This window comes from Pocillopora verrucosa, chromosome 14, assembly GCF_036669915.1.
Source record: "Pocillopora verrucosa isolate sample1 chromosome 14, ASM3666991v2, whole genome shotgun sequence".
Taxonomy (NCBI): Eukaryota; Metazoa; Cnidaria; class Anthozoa; order Scleractinia; family Pocilloporidae; genus Pocillopora; species Pocillopora verrucosa.
This window is the reverse complement of record NC_089325.1, coordinates 7,717,494-7,739,825: the sequence shown is the minus strand read 5'-3', so window position 1 is coordinate 7,739,825 and position 22,332 is coordinate 7,717,494. Positions and strand designations below refer to the sequence as shown.

At 40.3% G+C, this 22,332-nt stretch overlaps 2 protein-coding genes across 2 annotated transcripts; one reads left to right on the top strand and one right to left on the bottom strand.

Annotated features, from left to right (window-relative positions):
- Positions 1 to 51: 51 nt before the first annotated feature.
- LOC131776452 (uncharacterized) lies at positions 52 to 9,217 on the bottom strand. Its single transcript, XM_066161541.1, has 6 exons — positions 8,931 to 9,217; positions 7,137 to 7,219; positions 2,776 to 6,781; positions 2,089 to 2,334; positions 1,414 to 1,816; positions 52 to 923 (listed from the first exon to the last, which is right to left on the bottom strand). The coding sequence occupies exons 1-6, from the start codon at positions 9,148 to 9,150 to the stop codon at positions 854 to 856; spliced, it is 5,028 nt and encodes a 1,675-aa protein (XP_066017638.1). The 5' UTR covers positions 9,151 to 9,217; the 3' UTR covers positions 52 to 853.
- Positions 9,218 to 10,052: 835 nt separating this feature from the next.
- On the top strand, positions 10,053 to 22,245 carry LOC131776525 (protein mono-ADP-ribosyltransferase PARP14-like). The gene is made up of 13 exons (XM_066161306.1): positions 10,053 to 10,339; positions 11,177 to 11,289; positions 11,674 to 11,827; positions 12,372 to 12,626; positions 13,101 to 13,370; positions 13,455 to 13,724; positions 14,132 to 14,374; positions 15,146 to 15,382; positions 15,793 to 18,095; positions 18,346 to 18,567; positions 18,923 to 20,537; positions 20,684 to 21,004; positions 21,413 to 22,245. Exons 1-13 carry the CDS (start codon positions 10,177 to 10,179, stop codon positions 21,694 to 21,696), a joined length of 6,450 nt encoding a protein of 2,149 aa, XP_066017403.1. The 5' UTR covers positions 10,053 to 10,176; the 3' UTR covers positions 21,697 to 22,245.
- The last annotated feature ends 87 nt before the right edge of the window (positions 22,246 to 22,332 follow it).

Genomic DNA, 22,332 nt, shown 5'->3' with positions numbered 1-22,332 from the left:
ATTGATTACGTTCAGCTTGGTGTTGACGTGTATTCTTGTAATGCCAGGGTCTTCCAGTTTCTACGACGAGTTTATTTTAGTAGAATTGTCGTGCGTTACAGTTGCACAGGTGTCATTATAAGGTGTCACGCACTTCAGTGTTATTACCTCTAGGAAATTTGCAGAGCCTCCAAGTTTATTAAAATTCGACAATGATGTACTTGGTAAATTGCATAAAAATTTATGCCTTTTAAGCGTTGAAATTAATTCTATGATGCGAAAAAACCCATCGCTATTCCCTTTTTGTTGGATTTGGTCTTTTAAAGTTATGTTGCTTAGTTTTGTTGTTTTGTGTAGAGACGCCTAAACCACCCTGACGTTAGATCCAAAAACGAAACAAACTACATAAAAAAGTTCCTTCAATGTGATTTTTTTTCCCGTACAATTACCTCGCTATGGTATACAGGGTAATAATTACTTATCATTTTTACGAATTACGTTACTTATTCTTAGAATGCGCAAAAGGACAAGTGAGCTGAGGATGACATGTGAACGAATCAATGCAGAAAAGCCAAAAAAATGTCGTTCTAGTTGATCATGCATTGTCTTTTAAGATATCTAATTTAGAGATTTTTAGTCCGTGGATTTTTTTTTCTAATTTTTGTACTTCAATTTTTGTATGGCCTTAGATTTTTTCGTGCTAGCTCAAAATAAAAAGGAAAAAGAAAATCTGAGATATGCATCTGCACGAGGCCGCGAAATCAAAGGAAAAAGCTTAAAAATAATCCTCAAAAACGTATAAAGAGGAACACCATATAACGCAGTTAAAATCAGTTCAGTCAATGTTCCGCAGAACAGAAGTTTTTTTTTTTTTTCAGCAAATTCCTTTAGCTGCCAACTGTCCTTTTAGTCTTGAAAAATAGTCGACGTCTGGCTGACCATTCCTGAAGATTTATAGAGGTAAAACTGGATTACAATTAAGAAGAGAAAATATTTCAAGATTTGACATGGCCTAAAATTCCAAAGAAAAGCAAAATATAACCTGCAATCATATTTACCAACACCTAGCGAAAAATCTCGTCGAGTAAAGTGGAAAATTTTCATAGTCATTCCTTGAAATTCACTCGTAAAACGAGAACAAAAGGAAACATTTGTAAACCCTGCAACTCCAGGTCGCTGAATTACGCTATTGTTCTACTCTTTTGAAATTGCTTCTGAGTTTTTTTTTACCGAAAATACCTCACCTTTTCCTAAACGAACGAGACTGATTCGCTATGACGAAGGGCTAACGCTCGAAACGTCAGCTTTGAAACTCTTTACGGTGTCCAATTTGCGTTATCAACACAGTTGATAATAGTTAACTATCCTGATTCAAACTAGATCAACGAAGGCCCCCAGATGTGAAGACCTAAGCGGATTAACTGAGCCCCTTACCTCAAATAACTTTCAGCTGTGGTCTTCAGTTCTAATCCATCCAACACCACCTGACCAGACTCTTCGGCAGCAGTTTGTGAAATAGTAAATACCAGGCGGGCGTCAAAAGCTTTTCGAAGTAATTTCAGAACCCCTTTTCCTTCTTGCGAGTTAGGAAAGTAGGCCATGCACGATATGCCTTTGTATGGTTTGCCTGGGGTTGGATGTTCAGGGCTTTGGACTCCATCATAGAAAGTGAAAGTTGTAACAATTGTGCCACAACCTTCAAAACCAGTAAGATCTTCCGAATACTTTTTCCACATCATTTCTCCAGGAGGCTGGTTGCCTTGGGGACCGACTGATCTGTGGGCAATGCTGGGGCGTTCCACAGGTGAGATTGAGTCGGATGTGGAAGGATGAGTGTCTATGTGAAACGAAAAAGTCAATGAATAGATTGAAAGGGAAAATTAACAAATATGGAGATAAAAACGAAGAAATAGACATAGGGCCGGGCATATTCATAAAAATCAATAGGAAACTGTCTCGAAGAAAATTTCAAAACCTGTAAATAATAAGCGTACGAGAAATGAATGACAGCGACCTTGTCTGAGGCTAGTTAGTTTTATCTTATCTGTTCGATCCATCTCAATATTCTGATAATTAAACAATGCATCTTAATTTAGGTCTCTTACGTACCTTTGGTATCAAGGTTAGATCTACGTTTGAGCGTAACAATGTCAACTCTTTTGGGATTTATCAAGCCATATGCATCGGCGCAAGCGGGACAGTCATCACTAAATGAGAAAGCTTTCTGTGTACAGTCGTCACAGAACTTGTGCTTTTCACAGGTGTTTGAATTTTCAATGGCCAACTGATCCACCGCTTCTTGGCAGAGAGCGCAGAGGGTGCGGGCATTCCGCGGCTGTGCAGTTTCTGCTGAAACTAAGAAATAGATAAATGTGTAGTTAGTTTAAAGTCAATATAATTGAGTCTTAAGATAACTCAAGATGGTTTTAGTTTTTTATCACACCAATTCCTTAATGGCTAATATTACCACATTTTTGCCTGTTTCCTTCAAAATTTTTGGAAATAGATAAACCATTTTGAGCCACTTGAATCACCAATATTTCTATCAAGAATGCTTATGTTCAAATATATTTGATAAAAACCCATATCCATCAGACCCGATTTGCTCTTTTCTTCCTGAAAAGAAAAAAATTATCCAGGAACGACACAAAACCAGAACATTTTTCCTAACTATGCAACTTAGTATAATATGACTTTGCACAGATATTTTTTCAGTTTTTATTTTATTTCCTAAGACCAACTGGATGGGTCAAGGTTAAGTTAAACTCCAGGAAAACTCAATACGTCATCACCTACCATTTTTCTCAGGAAGCGTCTGTAATCCGTTTTCGTCGTCTATCGTACTCAATGAAGGACTGTTTTGAATTGTTGTTTCCAAAATATCAGGAGTTTCAAGTTCCATGTTGGAATCAAGGATTTTTTCAACTTTCCTTCTAGAATTGTGTGGCATATTGTCATTGCTCTGAAGGCCAATTAAGTGCGGAACACTTGAGGCAGTTGAAGAATTTTTTTCATGTGAATTAAGCGAAGAGCTTTCCTCCAGGTCTTCTTTTTTCTTTACATCGTCATCATCGTCATGTAAAAGTTTTAATCCTTGAGCACCGAGGTGAAGATCGGCATTAATGAGGGACTCAATAGTGGGCGACATGAAACCTTCTAACAGTCTTCCACCATCATGAAGAGAGGACGAATTTGAACTCCTTCGAATTATTTTGTCCATGCCCATTGATAACGGAGGAAGATTTGTGATGTGTCTTATGCTGCGCTGAGCGTGGTGTTGCTCCATCGCTTCTTGTGTAGAAAACGGGTCGACAGCCGTACACTGTTGGAGTTGCACTGAAGATTTATTTTCAAAATCATGGTTTACAGTGACCTGTTCTTCAAATTCATCTCTTTTGAACTCCTCTGCTATTTCCCTGTTTAAACTCTCCCCCTTAGGCACACTTTTTGATACTTCTCCAACACGTTTAAGTAAGTGTCTTCCAGACGTTGCTTCCAGTATTTCGAACGCTCGAGCTTCCTCAGGCTGCAACAAATCCTCTACTTCAATCATAGTCATTTTCTCGCTCACGGCGGATAGCTCTTCACTTGATTTAATTTCAATTGAGGATGTGACAATTTCTTCTCGGGGTGAGACCATTTGGGTCGTTCCATTCTCCTCCTCCGGCACTGGATCTGTTTTAAACCTAACCGAAAAAGCAGCACTTTGACGAGATTTCTCTTCCGGCGCAGAAGATTTGTCTTTTATGCATCCACTTATTCTGGTGCTTTCATTTGCTACTGCTTTGTAATCTTCGTAAAGCTTGTTTCTTGTCTTAAAATGTTTTTGTTGTTTATGTGGGAATGAAAATTCTTCCAATTCTTTGGCAAACAGTTCAAAACTCGCTTCATCCTCACAAACTACATGGGCATTAGTAACTCCACTGTGCAATGGACCAACGTCTTTGCTATAATCAGCAATGACACGAGTGATCACCTCTGCCGACACATGAACTGGAATGGGGTTCCACTCTTGTCCTAATAGGGGGAAAGCAACAGATCTGTGTCTGTGTCCTGATGCCAACATGAGCCCATCTTTAAGACAATTGTGGATTTGGCGCTTAAGCTTTTTCTTATCCTCTTCACCGTCGGTCCATGGGGGCAGAATAGCATGGAAGACAGCTTTGCAAGGTAAATTACCACTACCAGTAACAAGCACCTCACCATATTTTAACATTTTTTGTCCTTGGGTGAGCATAAGGCATTCATCTTTTACATAACTGCCCACTGCCTCTTGAATCTGCTTTGATAGTCCTACTTTGTAACAAAGCGATGGATTAGCAGGACTTATAAGAACGTCTGCATTGTGGCTTGTTACATTTCCTTTAAATAACATGACGGTGATACCAGTTTCTGTGGAGAACTTCATATGGTTGTTTCTCAGCACAGTTGTTGAGGACTCCACATCTTCAATGCTTTCCTCTGAATTGGGGCTCTTTGAATGTTGGTAGGTTTCTTCTCCATATATTTCACCTTGTTTTGGCGCTTCAATCAAGCTTTTTTCGCCCTTGGGGTGATTTGTTACAGCTTCTCCTCCATTCTCGAGAAAAGTGTTTTCTTTCTCCTTGAAATTCTTAAGCCTATTGTTAGCATTATCTTGTCGACTTTTTGGGAGAACTTCACGGGGTTTTGCTTCGTTTCGAGTTAGACGGTTTTTCCTGCTCTCTGTGCCATGAAAAAATGAGGGTGGCTGTGATGTTAAATTCGATTTAGAGACAGGTAACATGGTAACATTTTGATTTTCCTGGCAAGGTGTCCCTTTCAGCGAAGAGAGTTCGTCTTTTTTGAGCCCAGTACCACATCTGCTAATGCTTTCATATGGGACTGTTTTGTCCTCAGCCCGTGCGAAATATGGTTGTTGTTTCTCTCGAAATGAAAATTCTCTCAATTTTTTGGCAAATATACTGAAAGTGGCGTCATCTTTACACACAATGTGGAAATCAGTAACTCCATTGTGCAATGGACTAACGCTTCTGCTAAACGTAGCGATGATACGAGTGGTCACCTCTGCCGAGAAACGAACTGGAATGGGATTCCCCCCTTGTCCTAGTGGCGGTAACGCAACCGATTTGTGTCCATGCTCTGATGCCAAAATCAATCCTTCCTTTAAACACATGTGGATTAAGTGCTTAAGCTCCTTCGTATCCTTCTTTTCCTCGATCCAGAGGGGCAGAATAACATGAAGGACTGCTTTGCAAGGTAAATTACCACCATCAGTAAAGAATGCTTCGCCATATTTCGGCGTTTCTTGGCCCTGAGTGATCCTTTGGCATTCATCTTTCACCAATGTATCCTCTATTTCTTGAATCTGATTTGACGGTCCCTCTTTGTAACAGAGCGATGGATTGGCGGGACGTATAAGAAGGTCTACATGATGGTTCGTAATGTCTCCTTTAAGTAACAAGACGGTGATACCAGTTTCCGTTAAGAACTTAATATGGTTGCTCTCCCTCGTGGCGATTGTGGACTCCGGTTCTTTTATGCTCTCACTAGGACTGTTTGGGCCTTTTGATTGCGGATGGACTTGTTTTTCACAGATTTCATTCCGTTGTGCATTTTCCTCGATGTGGTCACTTATCACGGCTTCTCCTTCATTGCCTAAGAGGGAGTTTCCCTTTTCTCTGACATCCCATAGCCCATTGTTATAACCACCCTGTTGTTTTCTCGACAGAGTCTCAAATGGCTCTGTTTCGTCTTGATTTTGATGATTGCCCCAAGTCTCTGCGCCATTAGTGTATGGTGCTGGCTCTGAGGTTGTCCCCGAAACATCGTTGGAAGCCCTATCCGTAACCGACTCAGTATCTTCTGTTCTCTCATTTGGGTCGTCCTCGACGCAACTTTTCTTTATTGCACATGATTCAGGGGTCGTTCCTTGACCCGTCCCACAAATTTCTTTATTTGTTACTTTTTGGATGGGAGTTTCACTTCGGGTAACGATGGTTTTTCCATCAAGAGATGTATTCTCCACTTTGTGTTTTCTAGAAGCACTTAATTCCGTTGGACCTTTGTAATTCTGGGGCATAATTTGGGGACTTCCATGGTCACTGAACTTTCTTGCTTCTTCCCTGTTTAGTCTTCGTTCACCACCACCTAAAATTTGAGATTTTTTAAATTCATCTTCAAGTTTCCTAGCTTCATCTGTTTTCATTTTTCTATCCGCAGTCGCCATTAAATGTTCTGTCTTTAGTCCTTTTGCTTGGCACTGATCTCTACCACTACTGTTTTTCTCTGACTCGCGTTTCTGTTCAATGCTGGGAGTACTCTCAGCACCAGGGAAGTCGAATGAAGGAACGACAGAACCATGAGTAAATGCCTGCAGTTGTACTAATTTGTCCTCTCCCTTGTTTTTCATCTTGCTGTTTAATATGTTCATCCGGTGATTCGATCCTCGCCCTTGAGAGTCTCTCAAGTTTGCCCTCCCTGTCGAGTTTCTGTCAATGTTGGAATGTTTTCGACCAATGGCTGGTTCAGTAAAAAGTTTACCAGTTCGGGGAGACTGTCCAAAAGCCATCGGATACGCTGACCTTTTGCAATCTGTCTGCGCAGTCTCTCTCTTTCCCTGATAACTTCTGATTGATTTAATTTTCTGTAACGAGTTGTGAACTTCTTCTATTTGTTCAAATGTTCCGGACACCACAAAGCCGTCGAAAATCCTTCTCCACTCTACTGTTTTGTCTTTGATTGACTGTAGAATTTCTTCCAAACTGGAGAAGCTTAAACCTAATGATTCTGGATCGAGACGGGCGGCCACTTTGCCAAACACCTTGAAAGCGTTTTAATACAGGTAATAGGTCAAAAATTATTTTTATATTGACATATTTCTGAGCTGTGCAATACATAATTAATTGTGTAATCAAAATTTTGTCCCTGGTTTATCCGTGATAACAGACTAGAATTTTTCTCCTCCCGCCAGAATGAAAGTTCACAAGGTAGAGCTTGAACATTTTCCTTTGGTAGGAAACAAATTCAGGAAGCAAACCTATAAATATTATGAGGGAATGTGACCATCCCTATTATTGGAATGGACTTCCCGCCGAGTTACCCGCCTCACCCATTTTGTGCTCCAATCCGTCTGTTACGGTATGCATATCATTTTAGATCTAATATGCGTAAAGTACCTGGTTTGACGTTTGAATACTTCGTTCCACTTTGACCTGAACGCCATCTATGTTGTGTGCCCTTGTCAAAACAGACTCTGCCACTGAAAGGGATTAGAGGGGGTAAGTTTCTTAATAAACCTGGTGCTGCGTCGAGGGGACATTGCAAGATCATTTGGTTTCATCAACTGAGTTGGTAACGTATATAAGCCACCGTAAAGAATTTCTAAAGCTCATGTTTCGAGCATCAGCCCGTCGCCAGAGCCAATTGTAAGGGTTTAACGCTCAAAACTCTTTACCATGGCTGACTTACATCATCAACTCGTTAATAAAACTAAACTGAAACCACAAACTATACTGATTATGTTACAGGATTCGAGATGTTGAGATGTTGCACGGAGCCAACGCAAAACAATGCTTTGTTGAATGAAAGCAGTTATCTCTATTAGCAAACGAGCAAAGGGGGTAAGTTTCTAAAGAAACTGTGGTGCTGCGTCGGTGGGAGAGTATAACAGGGTAATTTACTGTTATCAACTGAGTTGAAAACGCAAATTGGCCACCGTAGAGTTTAAAAGCTGACGTTTCGAGCGTTCGCCCTTCGTCTGAGTTAACGCCCGAAACGTCAGCCTTTAAACTCTTTACACTGCACACTGCACATATCAATTATTTGGGATCAGCCTGCAACTGATCCTGCTCAAAAATCGTAGAGAGCCTTAGGCTTTGTTGATCAGGACATACAAAATGACAGATTACAATTTAGCTTAAATATTTACAGTTCGTTGTATAGACATCTAACGCTACCAAACAAAATGCTCATAGTTTCTCTCCAACCCGACCAGCGATCAACCCCCCCCCCCCCTTCCCTTCTCTGTCCTTGTCCTAATCTTACTACTTAAAACGTTTGAGCAATAACAGTGAAACAGTTAGTATTGTGGTTGTCCAAACACAAATACTACTAAAATTCTCTTTAATTTCGACATTTGCTTGATTGGTAGAATATGTTAAATTTCCAGGAGAGAGTGTTGATTGTAGCAAACGCGTTTCTAGGTAAATCTGTTCTGTTCATAAGTTCTACCTTCGATAATCTATTATCTTTTTCTTTAAGGATCGTGACTTGCGTGAAATGCCTGAAATGTAAATTAATGTTTCGTGACTGCGTGACATCATTTGTAGTGATATTTCCAATTGTTTCTTGTGTATGCAAATTCTCTCATGCAAGCTGTTTGTAGTGAACATGAATATTTCACCAGTTGGTTCTAAGCCAGACGATCACTGATCATTCCTTTCTTTAAATTACACGCCACAACACTTCATAAAGGAATCCGATAAAGCCCGGGGGGAAGGGGGGCCTGCAGTTCTTATTTTTAGTTGGACTTCCGCCTCTTGCCTTTATTTATGCAAATTCTTCTTTATTAAAAGTACTTTCAAGAGGCCAAAAGATATAACTTATTGCTAAAGTATACGATGATTATATATTCGACTTCCAAGACCTGCTAAACATAGAAGGTGCAGGGGCTTTCCCGAGGGAAATTTGTAGCGCTTGTCTCGAAAGTTTCGTTTTCAACGAACTTCCGTCTTCTATGGTGTTTATCGCCGCTGAAAGTGATGGGAACATTCAAACACCTCGTATCAAACCAACTCTGAATAAAGAAACAAAGCAAGTGACTTCGATATTTTGATAGCTAATCGAGCCATTTCGTCATGGATCGACAGTTAATCTCCGTGAAAGTGTCGCAGTTATCGGTGTTTAAACTAAAGCTGACTGCAGTTTGAAGGCGATCGAAATGATTTTCAAAATCAATGAATCTAACCAACCTTCTTCTTTTTCAAATGTAACAACTGCTACACCTTCGCTTCGTAAGCAAACACCGTCTACTTCACCTCCACCATTTCTTCGCCTCTGAAAGTAGATGATTATCGCCTCCTTGCTTGTCGAGGGTGATAGGTTTTTAACAACGACACTTTTGTTGGCGACACTTGTATTTCTAGGCTGTGGATTCCATGGCTCATCGACGAAAATTGGCTTCGCTGCCATGATAGCGTCGCCACAGATTGGTGTCTGACGATCTGTCTTGAAGTCACGATTGCTTCACTGTGTGTTTCTGACACGCTTTCCAAGAATTCCCTAAAACTTCCGTGGCAACAAATCGTCTAGGGACTAGGTAAGACCTTGACGGGGAGAGGGAAGAATGTTTGTTTTGGTTCTCATTTAGTTTACATTTTCTTTAAGTTTTAAATGTAATGAGAATTGCTCTATCTAGTTTAGTTGATATTTAGTTTATTTATGAAGGAAATTACCGTCATTCAAACGTCTAGCTCGTATTTTTATAAAGCTAAAATATCTTATCTTACCCCTAGTCCCTTGAAAGAAACATGCGTGACAGGCAGTGACGTCATCGAAATATCATGTAGGGGTTTTTCCCGACGATTTCTGAGAATCGGCACTGACGAGAAATTTCGGTTTCGCCTGACGCGGAACTCGTTTTTTTTTTAAGCTTATTTTCGGTTTTTAAGTTGTAGAAAGATTAAGTTATACCTTTGTAAACATGAAGAAGACCGGATTTTGCATGTCCGAGGTATTAGTGGGTGGGAGAAATATTAGAGTACGAATGAGCGAAATATTTCCAATCTCCCAAACAATCTCGAGGTTGAGATATCAGCACCGACGATTAAAAAGAAGGCAAGGCAGTATTACAGTGATCCACGTATTCCCATATCAAGCGGGGAATCCCTTTAACCAATTCTCTGCAAGAATCTTAGAGGGGAACCACATAAATTTTTAACCAATTTGTGTTATACCATATTTAAGTAGTAGAGAAATCACAGTTATCTATTCGTTCGAATAGCTTAATTTAAGAGACAAATGCAGTTTGTTTTAACCCCAGTAGGCCACTGAACAGGTTACTTGCGTGACAGACGATGACATCATCGATACGTCGGAAATTGACATCCTTCCAGATTCTCGGAATCCGCGCCTGCGAGAAGTTTCGGTTACGCACGATGCGGGACAAATCTATCTCACATTTACCTTTCGAAGTTTAGATACGCACATCATCTTAACATGGACGAAGGTCGGATTTTACACGTTCGAGCTATCGGTAGAAAGATATCCAAGCAAGAATTAATGATATATTTCCAATCACGTAAACAATCCGGAGGTGGAGATATCAGCTCGGTGGAATTGAGGGAAGGCGATGCGGTCATAAGATTTGAAGAAAGCGATGGTGAGTTGGAATTTCCCTTTGTTTCATTCTCTCAGCCTATGAATTCAACCACAACTGTAATTAGTAATTAGTATTCTGTTTAAAGAAGTGCGGATTAAATGTAGGTCACTCGAATTTCATGATTTCATGCCTGTTCTTTCGAGTGCGAAACTTCCGCTCTTCCCTTCAAATGTTTCCAGATTTCGCCGAATTCAGATCTTTAAAACAGCGGCTCAAACATGCATCATAAAAACAACTTTAGGGGAGGGCAAGGAAAACGTAACATTCATGATTATAATGATTATCAAATGATGATTGATTATAATGATTATAATGATTACCAAAGCCTAAGAGTATATCCTGACAAAGGGTCATGCGTGACTGGCTCATTCATTTCCAAACACTTGCGCTCTTCTTTAATTATTATTGAGATGTCGGCCATGTGTGTTTTAACTTTACATGAAATATTAATGATCATAATGAAAGTTTCGCAAGAATCATCCATGAATATTGCAAAGGGAATATTCTAGTGTTAAAAATCCAATTTATTTCAAACTGATTTTCCCACTAAGCTCTTTTTGTGACTCTCTCTTTCATGGACACGTATACAATCACTTCCCCGGTTCTTCCTAATTCTTTCATCCATTTATTCCACGCATACTCATCCTTGTTCTAACCACTGGCCGTTCATTTCCATAAAAACATTCAATGATCCGTTCATCTCTTTCATAAACCATATTCAATTTCGGCATGAAAGTTTAACACAAATAAAAATAGTCTGATTTTTGCTTGATGTATTCTTTGTTCACTGTGTTAAGGTATTTATTGCCTCTTTATTTTTTCTTCTTTGTTTTGCAGTTGCAAAGAGTGTCGTAAGAAGAGCGCCACATACCTTAAATGGAACTAAAGTGGAAGTTTCATATCATGCATTTGATGAAGAGTTCCATGCAAAGGACACATCAGTTCATCAGGTCAGACCCTCGGGTGAACCTTTCAGGAGTTCACTGATTTTAATCTTGGGAAAAAGCATCGCTGAGTCGATGAGTCCTTGATTCACTTGTATATGACGATGCTTCGATTTCTTGAATCATATTTAATGTTTCCAATAAATTTTCCCTTGTAAATTAAACATCATACAGTGTCCATAGTGTTTTGGTGGTTTAATTAAAGCCGGTAAACTAAAACCTCTGAACACCATGAAGACCATGAACTCTGCCTATGGTACCAGTTACCTCCATCTGTTTAATATCTGGTTTCGCTATTCGCCCCCACTCCCCCCCCCCCTCCTCCCCCCATTCATTTGATTTTCTCAAGCAATTTTTCTTTAGTCACACTTATCTCTCGTGCTCTTGCAGACCTGTGTTATTATCGTTCGAGGACTTCCTCAAAGTACAACCGAGGATACTGTTTTGAATTACTTTGAGAACACAAGGCGTTCGGGAGGTGGCGCCGTAGAGGAAGTGAAAATCGAAGGCAGTGTAGCACGAGTGAAGTTTGAGTCATCTGAGGGTAACTTAGTTATAATGTTCACCTTCATAAAGTCAGGCGATAAACTCATCTCAAGAGATCAATTGTGTAATTTCGTAACAAAGAGCCGACTAAAATTTGCCTTACTTTAAACATATGTCTTTCTGGATCAGTTAGAAGTGTCGTCCATACATTTTGCAGCAGGCACGAGTTCGAATCCTTTTGAAGACTGCCATCTTGAAAGCTTGTTTTTTCTGCTATTTGATTATTTTCGAGGATCACTTCGTAACTTGTTTATCATGCAGTAAAGTTTAAGTGCTGGAAAAAATGATACGGTGAGATTTTTGGGTGACGTTTCGTCCCCTTTTTACCCATGATAGACTCATACGACCATGATCAGATGACTAGAGGAAATGTTTTAAGCTAAGTTATAGAATGTATGCTTTGCTCTCTCTGAGATTTGTTTTCTTTGACACTGTCTGAGGTTTTCTTTTTAAAACAAAGAGCAATTGTTGTTGTCGCTGTTTGATTAAGATCTGTATTCTTCGATTTTCTCTACACTTACTTCATTTCGTATCCTCTTTAGTGGCACAACATGTTGTCAAGCATGATAAGCAGCATATCCTGAATGGTGCTACTCTTGATGTCAGTCTAGAATTACTTGATGATGCGGAAAGTACAAGCAAAACAATCAAGATAACTGGCGTCGCTGCAAAGACCACAGAAGATTCAATTTCCAACTACTTTGAAAACGAGAGGCGTTCTGGGGGTGGAGAGGTAGAGGCTGTGGATCTCCGACCTGAAGAAAATGTAGCTTTCGTGACATTCAAAGATGTTGATGGTAAATAATTTGGTTTAGGGTGACTTTCATTTTGAATTCTTATAAGGACTCCTACTGTCAAGAAAAGAAACCATCCTGCAGAAATATGTCGGATATTGAGAAAAATTATTTCTCGGTAACATTGCATTTTTAACTATTTAACTCCCATGAGTAAGTGACCGAGACAGAATTTCTCCTTACAATATCAATACAATACTAAGAATAAAGAAAATCATCAATGAGGGGATATTTATTTATTAGTTGATCCAATGCCGAATTCCTAGAGATAACATCGTAACAATTGTATGGCAGACAGTAAGGAGAATTACTAATAAGATCTTGTGAATGAAAGGGTCAGAGAACCTGCTGAGCCTCTGTAAGTTAAGTTTTTTTTTTTATTCATCACTTTGTATTCCAAAGAGTGGATCATTAACAGTAAAAGGACTCTTTGTTTTTTGTTTCTCCCACAATAATAATCATTTGTTGCATTTCAAGCTGTAAAAAGTGTGTTACAACATGGTCAGCACATTCTCGATGGAGCCACACTGAGTCTCATGCCCAGCAACACAGCAACTGACTCGTTTGACAAAGTAAGAATACAAGAATCACGAACAATAGAAGTTACTGGACTTGCTCCGGAAACAACTGAAGATGCAATTTTGAACTTTTTCGAAAACGAACGGCGCACTGGGGGAGGAGAGATAGAACGCGTCAATTTTATTCCAGACCGAGGGGTTGCTTTTATCACCTTCGCTGCGGCCGAAAGTGAGTACGAGCAAATTTAAGTGTTTGAACTTAACATATCAAAAATTTCTGTTTTATAATGATAAACTTTTGGTACTTTCCAAGCTGTAAAAAGTGTCTTGGGACACAGTGAGCATACTCTTGATGGAGCCACACTGACTGTCACACCTCGTAGCACAGCCGTTGAACCATGCAACGAGAAAGAAGCACAAGAGTTACGTACCATTGAGGTGACTGGACTTGCTGCGACAACAACCAAAGACGCTATTTCGAATTTTTTCGAAAACAAACGGCGTTCCGGGGGAGGAGAGATAGAGAGCGTGGATTTTAATTCAGACCAAGCAACAGCTGTCATTACCTTTACCAAAGCCGAAAGTAAGTCTGCAGTAAATGTCATACACCTGTCTGTTACCTTAATGCCGTGTACCAGTCATGCGTGGCTTCACTTCATTATACCTGCATCAAGAGGGGATCCTCTCTTAACTTCCATAGCAAAGGACCACGAGAAATAGCACCATTTTACAGTGATTTTAAAGGATTTCAATTGAACTAGCCGTCTCCATTTTTCTTTTTCGCGCCCAATCAAACCAAACGGGCTGACGGCTTGTCCAAGTTAGGATCGAAAACTGACAAACAGAAATTGAACTGGTGGTAATTATTTCCGTAAATGTATGATATGTAGTTATTATCCAATACTGTTGCACAAGTTTTTTGCCTTATTTCATTTGTTTGTGTGTTTGCCTGTTTGACGAAAATCGTTTAATCTTTCTTCTTACCTGAAGGTGCTCGTGGAGTCATCAATAAAGGAAGTCTTGTTTACGATGGAGTGAATCTCTTGATTACTCTCAAACAACCCGCACGGAAACTGCCCGTGGACACGAGAAGACTCTTTGTGCAAGGCCTCAGTGATAAAACTACCTCAGACGCTCTTCAATCTTACATGGAAGTAGTAAGTGGAGTGGATGTCCTGAATGCTGAATTTGGAAATGAAACATGTGCAATAGTTACCTTCAATGAAGACTATGGTAAGTTCACATTACTAGCAAACTAACACAACTGACAACAGGAAGGGATAAATTACCGTATTTCTTAGAATAAGCGCGCACGCTGCGGCTAGTGACCTCCCTCCAAACAAGCGCCCATCCCCGAGGCCATAATATCAAACAAGCGCCTCCGCGAATAGTCGCCCCTTCTCCTCCCCCCTCACTTTCTAAATATGTGTCGATGCAAAGAAAACTTGTTTCCATTGCCACTTCATTTGAGCTTCAACTACAGCAGAATCAGTACTTGTAAATAGTTTATTAATAGGTGCACTCCACCTGGATTATGCGCCCTCCTTATAGATAATAAGCGTTCTATGAATTTGTTAAGAAATACGGTATCCTCATTTAGTAGAAGTGGAATATGCATAGCGTTTACATTGTTGTCCCCGAGCGTAACGTAAACATTGTTTCTTTTTTTAAATATTTTTTATTGAGTGTTAACCCTTTGAAGCCGGTGAAATTTTAAGGTTCTCGAGCTCATTGTTACGGCTTTAGTTTTATCAAATAGGCTCGGTTAAAATATTCTACTCCCGTTTTATAAGAGGAAATTACTCCACTAATACACGATCATTCGATGAAAGTGATATATAATCTGATGTGTAATTTTGAATTTTTGAAATAACAGCCCGACTACTCTTATAGCCCTTGTGTACTCCTAAGATGCTTCAAATCTAGTTCTATGTTTCGTTTTGAAATAGTCTAAAGCTTTTTGCTCTTAATATTTATATATCGTTTTCTTCCGAAAATATATAGATTACAAAGCTGTTACAAAGATGATCTCCAGAAAGCCACTGGAGGGCAAAATCCCAATAGTAGAGCAACTTCCAGTTTGTCACTGCGTGCAAGTATCGGGTTTTAGCAAGGAAACAACTACTGAGGATACTGTACGCTATTACTTCGAGAGTCCAAAGAACAACGGTGGTGAAGTAAGCAGTGTGGAGCTCAATCTAAAGGAAGGATGGGCGTTGGTTCACTTCGAAGACCCAAAAGGTGTGTAACATAACTTACCGTATTAAAAAGAGGGATTAAAAAGAGAGTCAGTTACTTTCCCTTTGGTCTGAAATAAAATGTCCCGATTATCCTTGTCAGAAGTATCGAGAAACGCCTAATTTTCAGTCCAAAGAAGACACCAGTCCTCATGAGATAACGAGTTGTGTGCGCAATCTACATGATCTCTGTTGTGGTTCTACCTATCCACTAGAAATACGACTAAAATCGAGTCCTACATTTTCAACAGGAACTACTCTGTGAAGCTTAGCTTTTTTTAGCTTAAAGACAGGTTCAGATGGTTGTAAATTATACACAGCAATGAAGAACTAGGGTCCACAACGAATTCATTTAGCAGTAGCCTTTCCCTGTCTTTTCTGATAGCCTTAAAATATTTTGAATATCTATTTCAGCTGTTTTAAATGTCGTGGCGAGGAGTCACTCCATTGGCGATGCACAATTGGATGTCAGGCCATATCACTCTTTACTTGGAAAACCTCAGCCAGTTAAAGCTGACGTTGAACTGGTGCAAAATATCACTGTAGATGTAGTTAAAATGCAGTTCATTTTTGAACACTGCAAAGCTGATCTGACAGAAGTTCAAAACAGGTATGGTGTTCAGATAATCTGGATAGAAAGCACCAACAGCGTCACAGTCACACCCAAAGATGAGGCCTCAAGAGATAAGTGCAGCTTCGATGAGGCATGTGAGGCTATTGCTTCTCTCCTCGCTGAGTTTGTTAAAAGCTCTACGCGTGTTCCTCCGCAGGCTTGGAATTATGTAGTTGAAAACTTCAAGAAAAGTAAAAGTCCAGCGAATGAAAAGCTAAGAATTGATTACATCTCTGAGCAGCACGTCATCCTTTTCGTTGGGAAGAAGCAAGATGTCGAGGATATTGCCGAAGAATTGGAAGAAATGATGGAAGAGATTGACAAAAAGCTGAGGAGAGAGGCATCGAAAATAGAAAAAACAATGTCTATTCCATATATGCGCTTGAAGTTCTTAAAAAATCTCGAATTTGCTAAGGAACTGGAAAGTCGACATGAAGAAATTGAAGTGACCATTCTACTTCAAAAGGGAAAGGTTCAAATTCGAGGTCCTCCTGAAACCATCCATAAGGTGAGTGCAGCCATTTGGGAGGCAGTTGCTAAAATGTCAGAAGTGAAGCTAAACTTACCACAGAATGCTGTCGCCTTGCTTAGAAGTACGCCCTGTCAGGCATTCATGAGAGATATGTTCACGGCCAGCAATTTACAAGCCATGATAGCCTTTGGCGAGAGAAACGGAGATTTATCAGTAGTGGGGACGGAAAGTGATGTCGCAGAGAAAGCTCGCGATCTAGTGAAAACTTTGATAGTTGAAGAATGCGTTGACCTGGATGAAGATCAAGTTCAGTTTGAGAAAAGCGGAAAGTGGCATCAGCTGAAAGAAGAAATAACAGAAAAACGCATTTTAACACTATCATTTGATAGAGGCAATAAGAATATTTGCCTCGTGGGCGTAAAGGAGGATGTTCCGGTTGCTGTTAAGGCTGTCAAACGTTTCCTCACAGAAAATACCATTATCAGTAGCGCTGTGACACTTCCAAAAGGTTGTCGCCGATTTCTTGTGAAGTACTGCGAACAGGAACTTCGGCAAATACAAGAGGAACTGAAAGAATATTCCACGCGAATAAAGGGTTTGGCAGATGAAGATGAAGAGCATTTGGTTGTCTCAGGTACCAGCTGTGGAGTTGACAAAGCTAAGGAACTGATTCAAGATCTTGCATCTAAAGTTCAAAGTCAAAAGGTGCCTGTCAGCAAACCTGGGATGCGTAAAGTGCTTGATCGCAGTAAAGGCAAAAAGTTACTGAGCATGTTGGAGAATGAAAATAAGTGCGTAATTGAATACTGTAATCCAAGCAAAGATAATGCAAAGGAAGTAACGGAAGAAACAAAAGTAGAAAAGAAAAAGGAGAGTTTGTACGAACTTCTCACTCCGGACGGAAAAAGGATTCTGGTGTTCAAAGATAACATCTGCGATCGCAACGTGGATGTGATTGTTAGTGCTGCTAACTCAAAGCTTCATCACGTGGGTGGTGTCTCAAAAACCGTTTATGAAAGAGCGGGAGAGGCCTTCAAGGCAGAGTGTGATCGGTTTGTCATTGACAGAGGACCAATATTGGACGGCCAAGTGGCTGTCACGTCTGCAGGAAAACTACCTTTTCAAAAAGTAATTCATGCTGTGGGGCCACGATGGGAGAAAAAAGCAGCACAGGAAAAATTGATGGGGAAAACTCCAAGAGAAGAGAAGATTTTAAGCTATGCGGTAAAGAATGCCCTGGACGCTGCGAAAGGCTATAACTCAGTAGCCATTCCTGCTATTGGCACAGGCGTCTTTGAATTTCCACGTGAACTGTGCGCCCAAATTATGGTCGAATCTGTGCTTGCTTTTTTTCAAGAAAACCCGAGTTGTCTCCTGTCCGAGGTTCAGTTTACCAGTATCGACGATGGTGTCGTAAAGGCCATAGCAAATGAAATGGATTCTAAATTTCTCAACGATCCCAATTATAAATCGTTTGCAGGCCCTAAAAGGAAAGAAAAAGAGAAAGGAAGAGTTTCATCAATCCTAGATATTTCCTCAGCAACAGTTTCTTCTAATACCGCTCCAAATGTTATGAAAACCGCTGAAGGTCTAGAATTGGTTCTTGTCATTGGTGATATGACAAGTGAAAAAGTAAGTCACATTATATTCTTCGAATAAGAGTGATTCCACGTTCAATTTTATCAAAAAAAAAAACCGATTACATGTGATTATAGTTGGTCTCAAACATATCCAAATGAATCAAGCATCCTCAGGGTATGCTCCTGCATAAAGCTTTTACTAGGCCGCTTAAAACAGCCCGTGTCCATCCAGCTTGGCTTATGGATAAAATTTAGACAAGTTGTCGATGAACTGAATTTGATATCTTGTTGGCTTTCTTCAGGTTGATGCTATCGTCAACTCAACCTCGACGGATCTGGATCTAAGTAAGAACGCAAGTGCAATGGCCCTGAGTGCCGCTGCTGGTCCCAAGCTACAACAAGAGTGTAAACTGATTGGCAAGGTAGATACCGGGGAGATTGTGGTTACAAGCGGGGCAAATCTTGCGTGCAAGCACGTTTTCCATACTTCATCTGCTGAATGGGAGAACGGAGCGGGCGAGAAGGTAAGCACGAATATCATCTTTTTTTCTGGTAATGAAAGATTTGATAAGTCAGCTTATTATTACCCACTTACCCGCCTACCTTAATAGAAGAGGCCCCTGACCATTCAAACAGATTCTTGTACGGAGTACGGTCCATTTCCATTAACTCCATATAGGCTAAGATTTACAGGGTTGAAAAATGCACTTTTTGAACGGAAATAGAGGGAGTTGTATTGCAAAAACGCCTTCAAACAGTTTCTGAGTTCATCTGTGCGGATATTTCAAGTGCAAAAGAATTTCAAATTTAACAAAGACACCATCGTTATAATCATCAGTAAGGTACAAGTATTTTGAAGAGTAAATATCTTATCTGCAGGTACTCCGGAGTATCATAGAGAAATGTCTTGAAGAAGCTCAAAAGAGGAGTCTCTTAACAATTTCCATCCCCGCAATTGGGACTGGGAACCTCAACTTTCCCCGTGATTGCGTGGCTGAAGCTTCCTTTGATGAAGTATTATCCTTCAGTAAGAAAAATCCAAGCAGCACTTTGAAAGAAGTCCATTTGGTCGTGTATGATAAAGATTTGCAATCAGTGCAAGCCTTCCAGACCGAACTGCAAAAAAGAGGTGGTGTAGGCTCAACTCCACTGCAGCCACCAGCGGGAACAGTAGATCCGAAAAGTGGAAAGAAGAAACGTCGAGGTCGGAGCAGTGTTGGCGCCAAACGATCTAATGTAGATACCCTTGATGATGTTGACGATACCTTGGGGGAAGAGCCTGTAATATTAAACCCCTCCCAACCCGAAATAATTATTGGCAATGTTGTTGTTCAAGCTGAGACTGGTAACATCACAAAAGAAGTAACTGATGCAATCGCGACCTTATCGAACAGCGAGCTCGATGTTGCAATGGGGGGTGGTGTAGGAAAGGCTATCCTAGCTGCTGGAGGATCAACTATTCAAGCAGAATGCTCAGCTATGGGGTCCCAGAAGCCAGGCTCTGTGGTGGTTTCTGGCGCCGGAAAGCTTCAAGTGAGAAAAATTTACCACATGGTTCCAGATTACGGCATGAGCATGCGTTCTATAAGTGACTGCATTTTGACGTGTTTGCGAAAAGCTGAGTCGGATGGATTGACCTCGATTTCATTTCCAGCTGTTGGAACAGGGAACATCAATAAAGATGCCAAAGAGGCTGCAGAGGGGATGATGGCTGCTATTTTCAAGTTTGCTCGAGAGGAACCTGCATTCATTGCTCTAATTCGCATTGTAATCTATCAGCCCCACATGTTAACTGTGTTCCAAACTGCAATGGAAGAGAGCTTGTCTTCTGCGAAAGGTGGGACAGGTTTTCTCTCAAAGCTTGCTGGATGGTTTGGATTCGGACGAAGTGGCTCAGCGTCTTCACGTTCTATGCCATCGATGCGCATGTTTCACGGAAAAGGAAAGCCTTTCAGCTACATAGAAATTTTCGCAAGCACCAAGCAAGACATCGACGAGGTCATCAAGAAAATAGAAAAGGATGTGGCTGATCACTGCACGCTGAAAGTAATTGAGCGTGAACCAATATGTAACCTTTCAAAGGAGCAAACACAACAAATAAAGAGATTGGAAGCTGAATACGACGTCAATGTTAACATCGAGCAGACGATTAGTCGCATATCTGTAAGAGGTGATGCAGAAGACGTTCTTGAGGTGGCCACTACAATTTACGAAGTACTCAACCAGAAGATCGAGGAAGATCACACGAGAGGTGTTGGTGAGCTTCTTTCCAAAAATGTACAGTGGTTCTCCTATGACAGCGATGATGATGAAACCCCAGAGCCCTATGAGCCCAGTATTAATTTGCAGATCGAAGAAGCCTTTCGCGAGGGAAAAGATTCCGTTATTGTATCAATCGATGATGCAAAATGCAAAATTGTTTTCAAGGACATGAAGGAAACCTGCCTCGACGATGGAGAAGTGAGAGTCGTCGTTCGAAAAGAGATTGGGAAAGGTACAGTGCAGCTGAACTGAAAAGTAATACATATTTTACAGTTATGCACACCTATATATCAAAGTCGTTTTAAATTCTATCTCTATTGTATATTGAACTGTGCTAATTGATATGAATTTCAAGTCAGATCAAATCTTTTCAATCAGGTGTTCCATTACCCTTGGAGTGGGATGTGCACCCAAAGGATGGCTCTGGAAAAGAGAAAGAGGTACACCAAGTGCTATTAGACCCTAACGCGAGCGAGTACAAAAAGGTAGCAGAAGACGTGCGCAAGACGTGTACTGTTAACATTATCAAGATCGAAAGGGTACAAAACCCTGTCCTGTACCGGCAATACATGGTCAGACGGGACCAGATGGAACATAAAAAAGCTAGCAATGAAAAACTACTCTTCCATGGAACAGCGGGAAGCAGCTGCCCCACCATCAACAAATTCGGTTTCAACAGAAGCTACTGTGGCAAAAATGGTAATTATTAAGTTCATTGTTATTTTAGAAGTTTATACCTACATGATTTTTTTTCTTCATTTCCTATAAAAAATAACTACTTGGGATTAAAACATAATCTTCCACGACTGACACATTTCAAGATAATCGACTCAGGAGGCCAACTTTTCTCTATGAAGACACGAATATTACGTCCTTTGTGTCCTCCTTAGCTAGGGTAATTAGTTTTGGTGATCACTCGAATTTGAAAGTTAAAAGAAGATGTCTTATTATCTTGTTCTAGACATTCATTGTAAACCTCAGTAGCTTTGAGTTAGCGTTTAAATAGCATGGAATGTTTGAATGTTATCGGAAAGAATAAACAAAATAAATTAAATGCCCGCAAGAAGAAGGACGATGTTATTTACCGGTTGCTTTCTTTTTTTTTAGCCACCGTGTATGGAAATGGTGTTTACTTTGCTCGAGATGCATCCTATTCCACGCAAAAGACATATTCACCACCTGATGGGACAGGAAACCGTTACATGTATCTTGCACGTGTCCTTGCCGGTGAATACACGACCGGACGACAGGGAATGATTACTCCGCCTCCCAAGGGAAGTGACGCTACCGATGCTTATGACACTGTTGTGGATAACCCTTCAAATCCAACCATATTCGTTGTGTTCTACGATAACCAGTGTTATCCAGATTATCTTATTACTTTTAAATGAGAAAAAAAAGGTCGTTAAAGGACTTTGAATAACCAGTTTTATCCCTTTTCTTTGGAGGTATAGAGTGCATTTTTTTTAACTTTGAGATTGCTTCCATGGGAGAAGCAGGCAGAAGGTTCATCAAGCTCAAACCACCGATGTAGTTCAAACTTAGCAGAAATAGAGGATATTACGAATCAACAGCAATGTCAGGTGCTGACCAAAAGTGTTATAGTTTTAAGAACGATGCAAATACATGTGGGACGACAGAAGGTTTAAGTCTTGTTGAGTACTCTTGGTACTCTAACCCTAACTAACACTGACCTTAGTACCCATTCCACTGATAGCGAGCCTAGTTTTCTTTCTTAAAATGCGTGTCAGTCTGACCTTTTAGTGCCGCCTAAGGTATGATCTCCATAATCTCTCAAGTAAATATGATAACATAAGGGGTATCTCACAATAGACGGTGGTTCATAGCCAATAGTTAATTAGCTATTAGGCACTTTCACGTGCAGTTGTCAGTGAACACTCGTGCCAAGTGCAAAGTTATATACGTCAAATAAAGTTTATTACCAAACCCTCCTGACGAGTTTTTCACGAGCACGCCTTCGCGCATTGTGTCCTTCGTAAACCATGGAATGAATAGTTTTGCAAGGA

Excerpts from the sequence above, each read along its gene's own strand:
- LOC131776452 (XM_066161541.1), bottom strand. The coding sequence starts at position 9,150 with ATGGCAGCGAAGCCAATTTTCGTCGATGAGCCATGGAATCCACAGCCT. Across the intron at positions 7,220-8,930 it reads TACATTTGAAAAAGAAGAAG|TGGCAGAGTCTGTTTTGACA; the intron begins GTTGGTTAGATT and ends AATCCCTTTCAG. Across the intron at positions 1,817-2,088 it reads ATCTAACCTTGATACCAAAG|ACACTCATCCTTCCACATCC; the intron begins GTACGTAAGAGA and ends CGTTTCACATAG.
- LOC131776525 (XM_066161306.1), top strand. The coding sequence starts at position 10,177 with ATGGACGAAGGTCGGATTTTACACGTTCGAGCTATCGGTAGAAAGATA. Across the intron at positions 12,627-13,100 it reads GACATTCAAAGATGTTGATG|CTGTAAAAAGTGTGTTACAA; the intron begins GTAAATAATTTG and ends TTGCATTTCAAG. Across the intron at positions 14,375-15,145 it reads TACCTTCAATGAAGACTATG|ATTACAAAGCTGTTACAAAG; the intron begins GTAAGTTCACAT and ends GAAAATATATAG.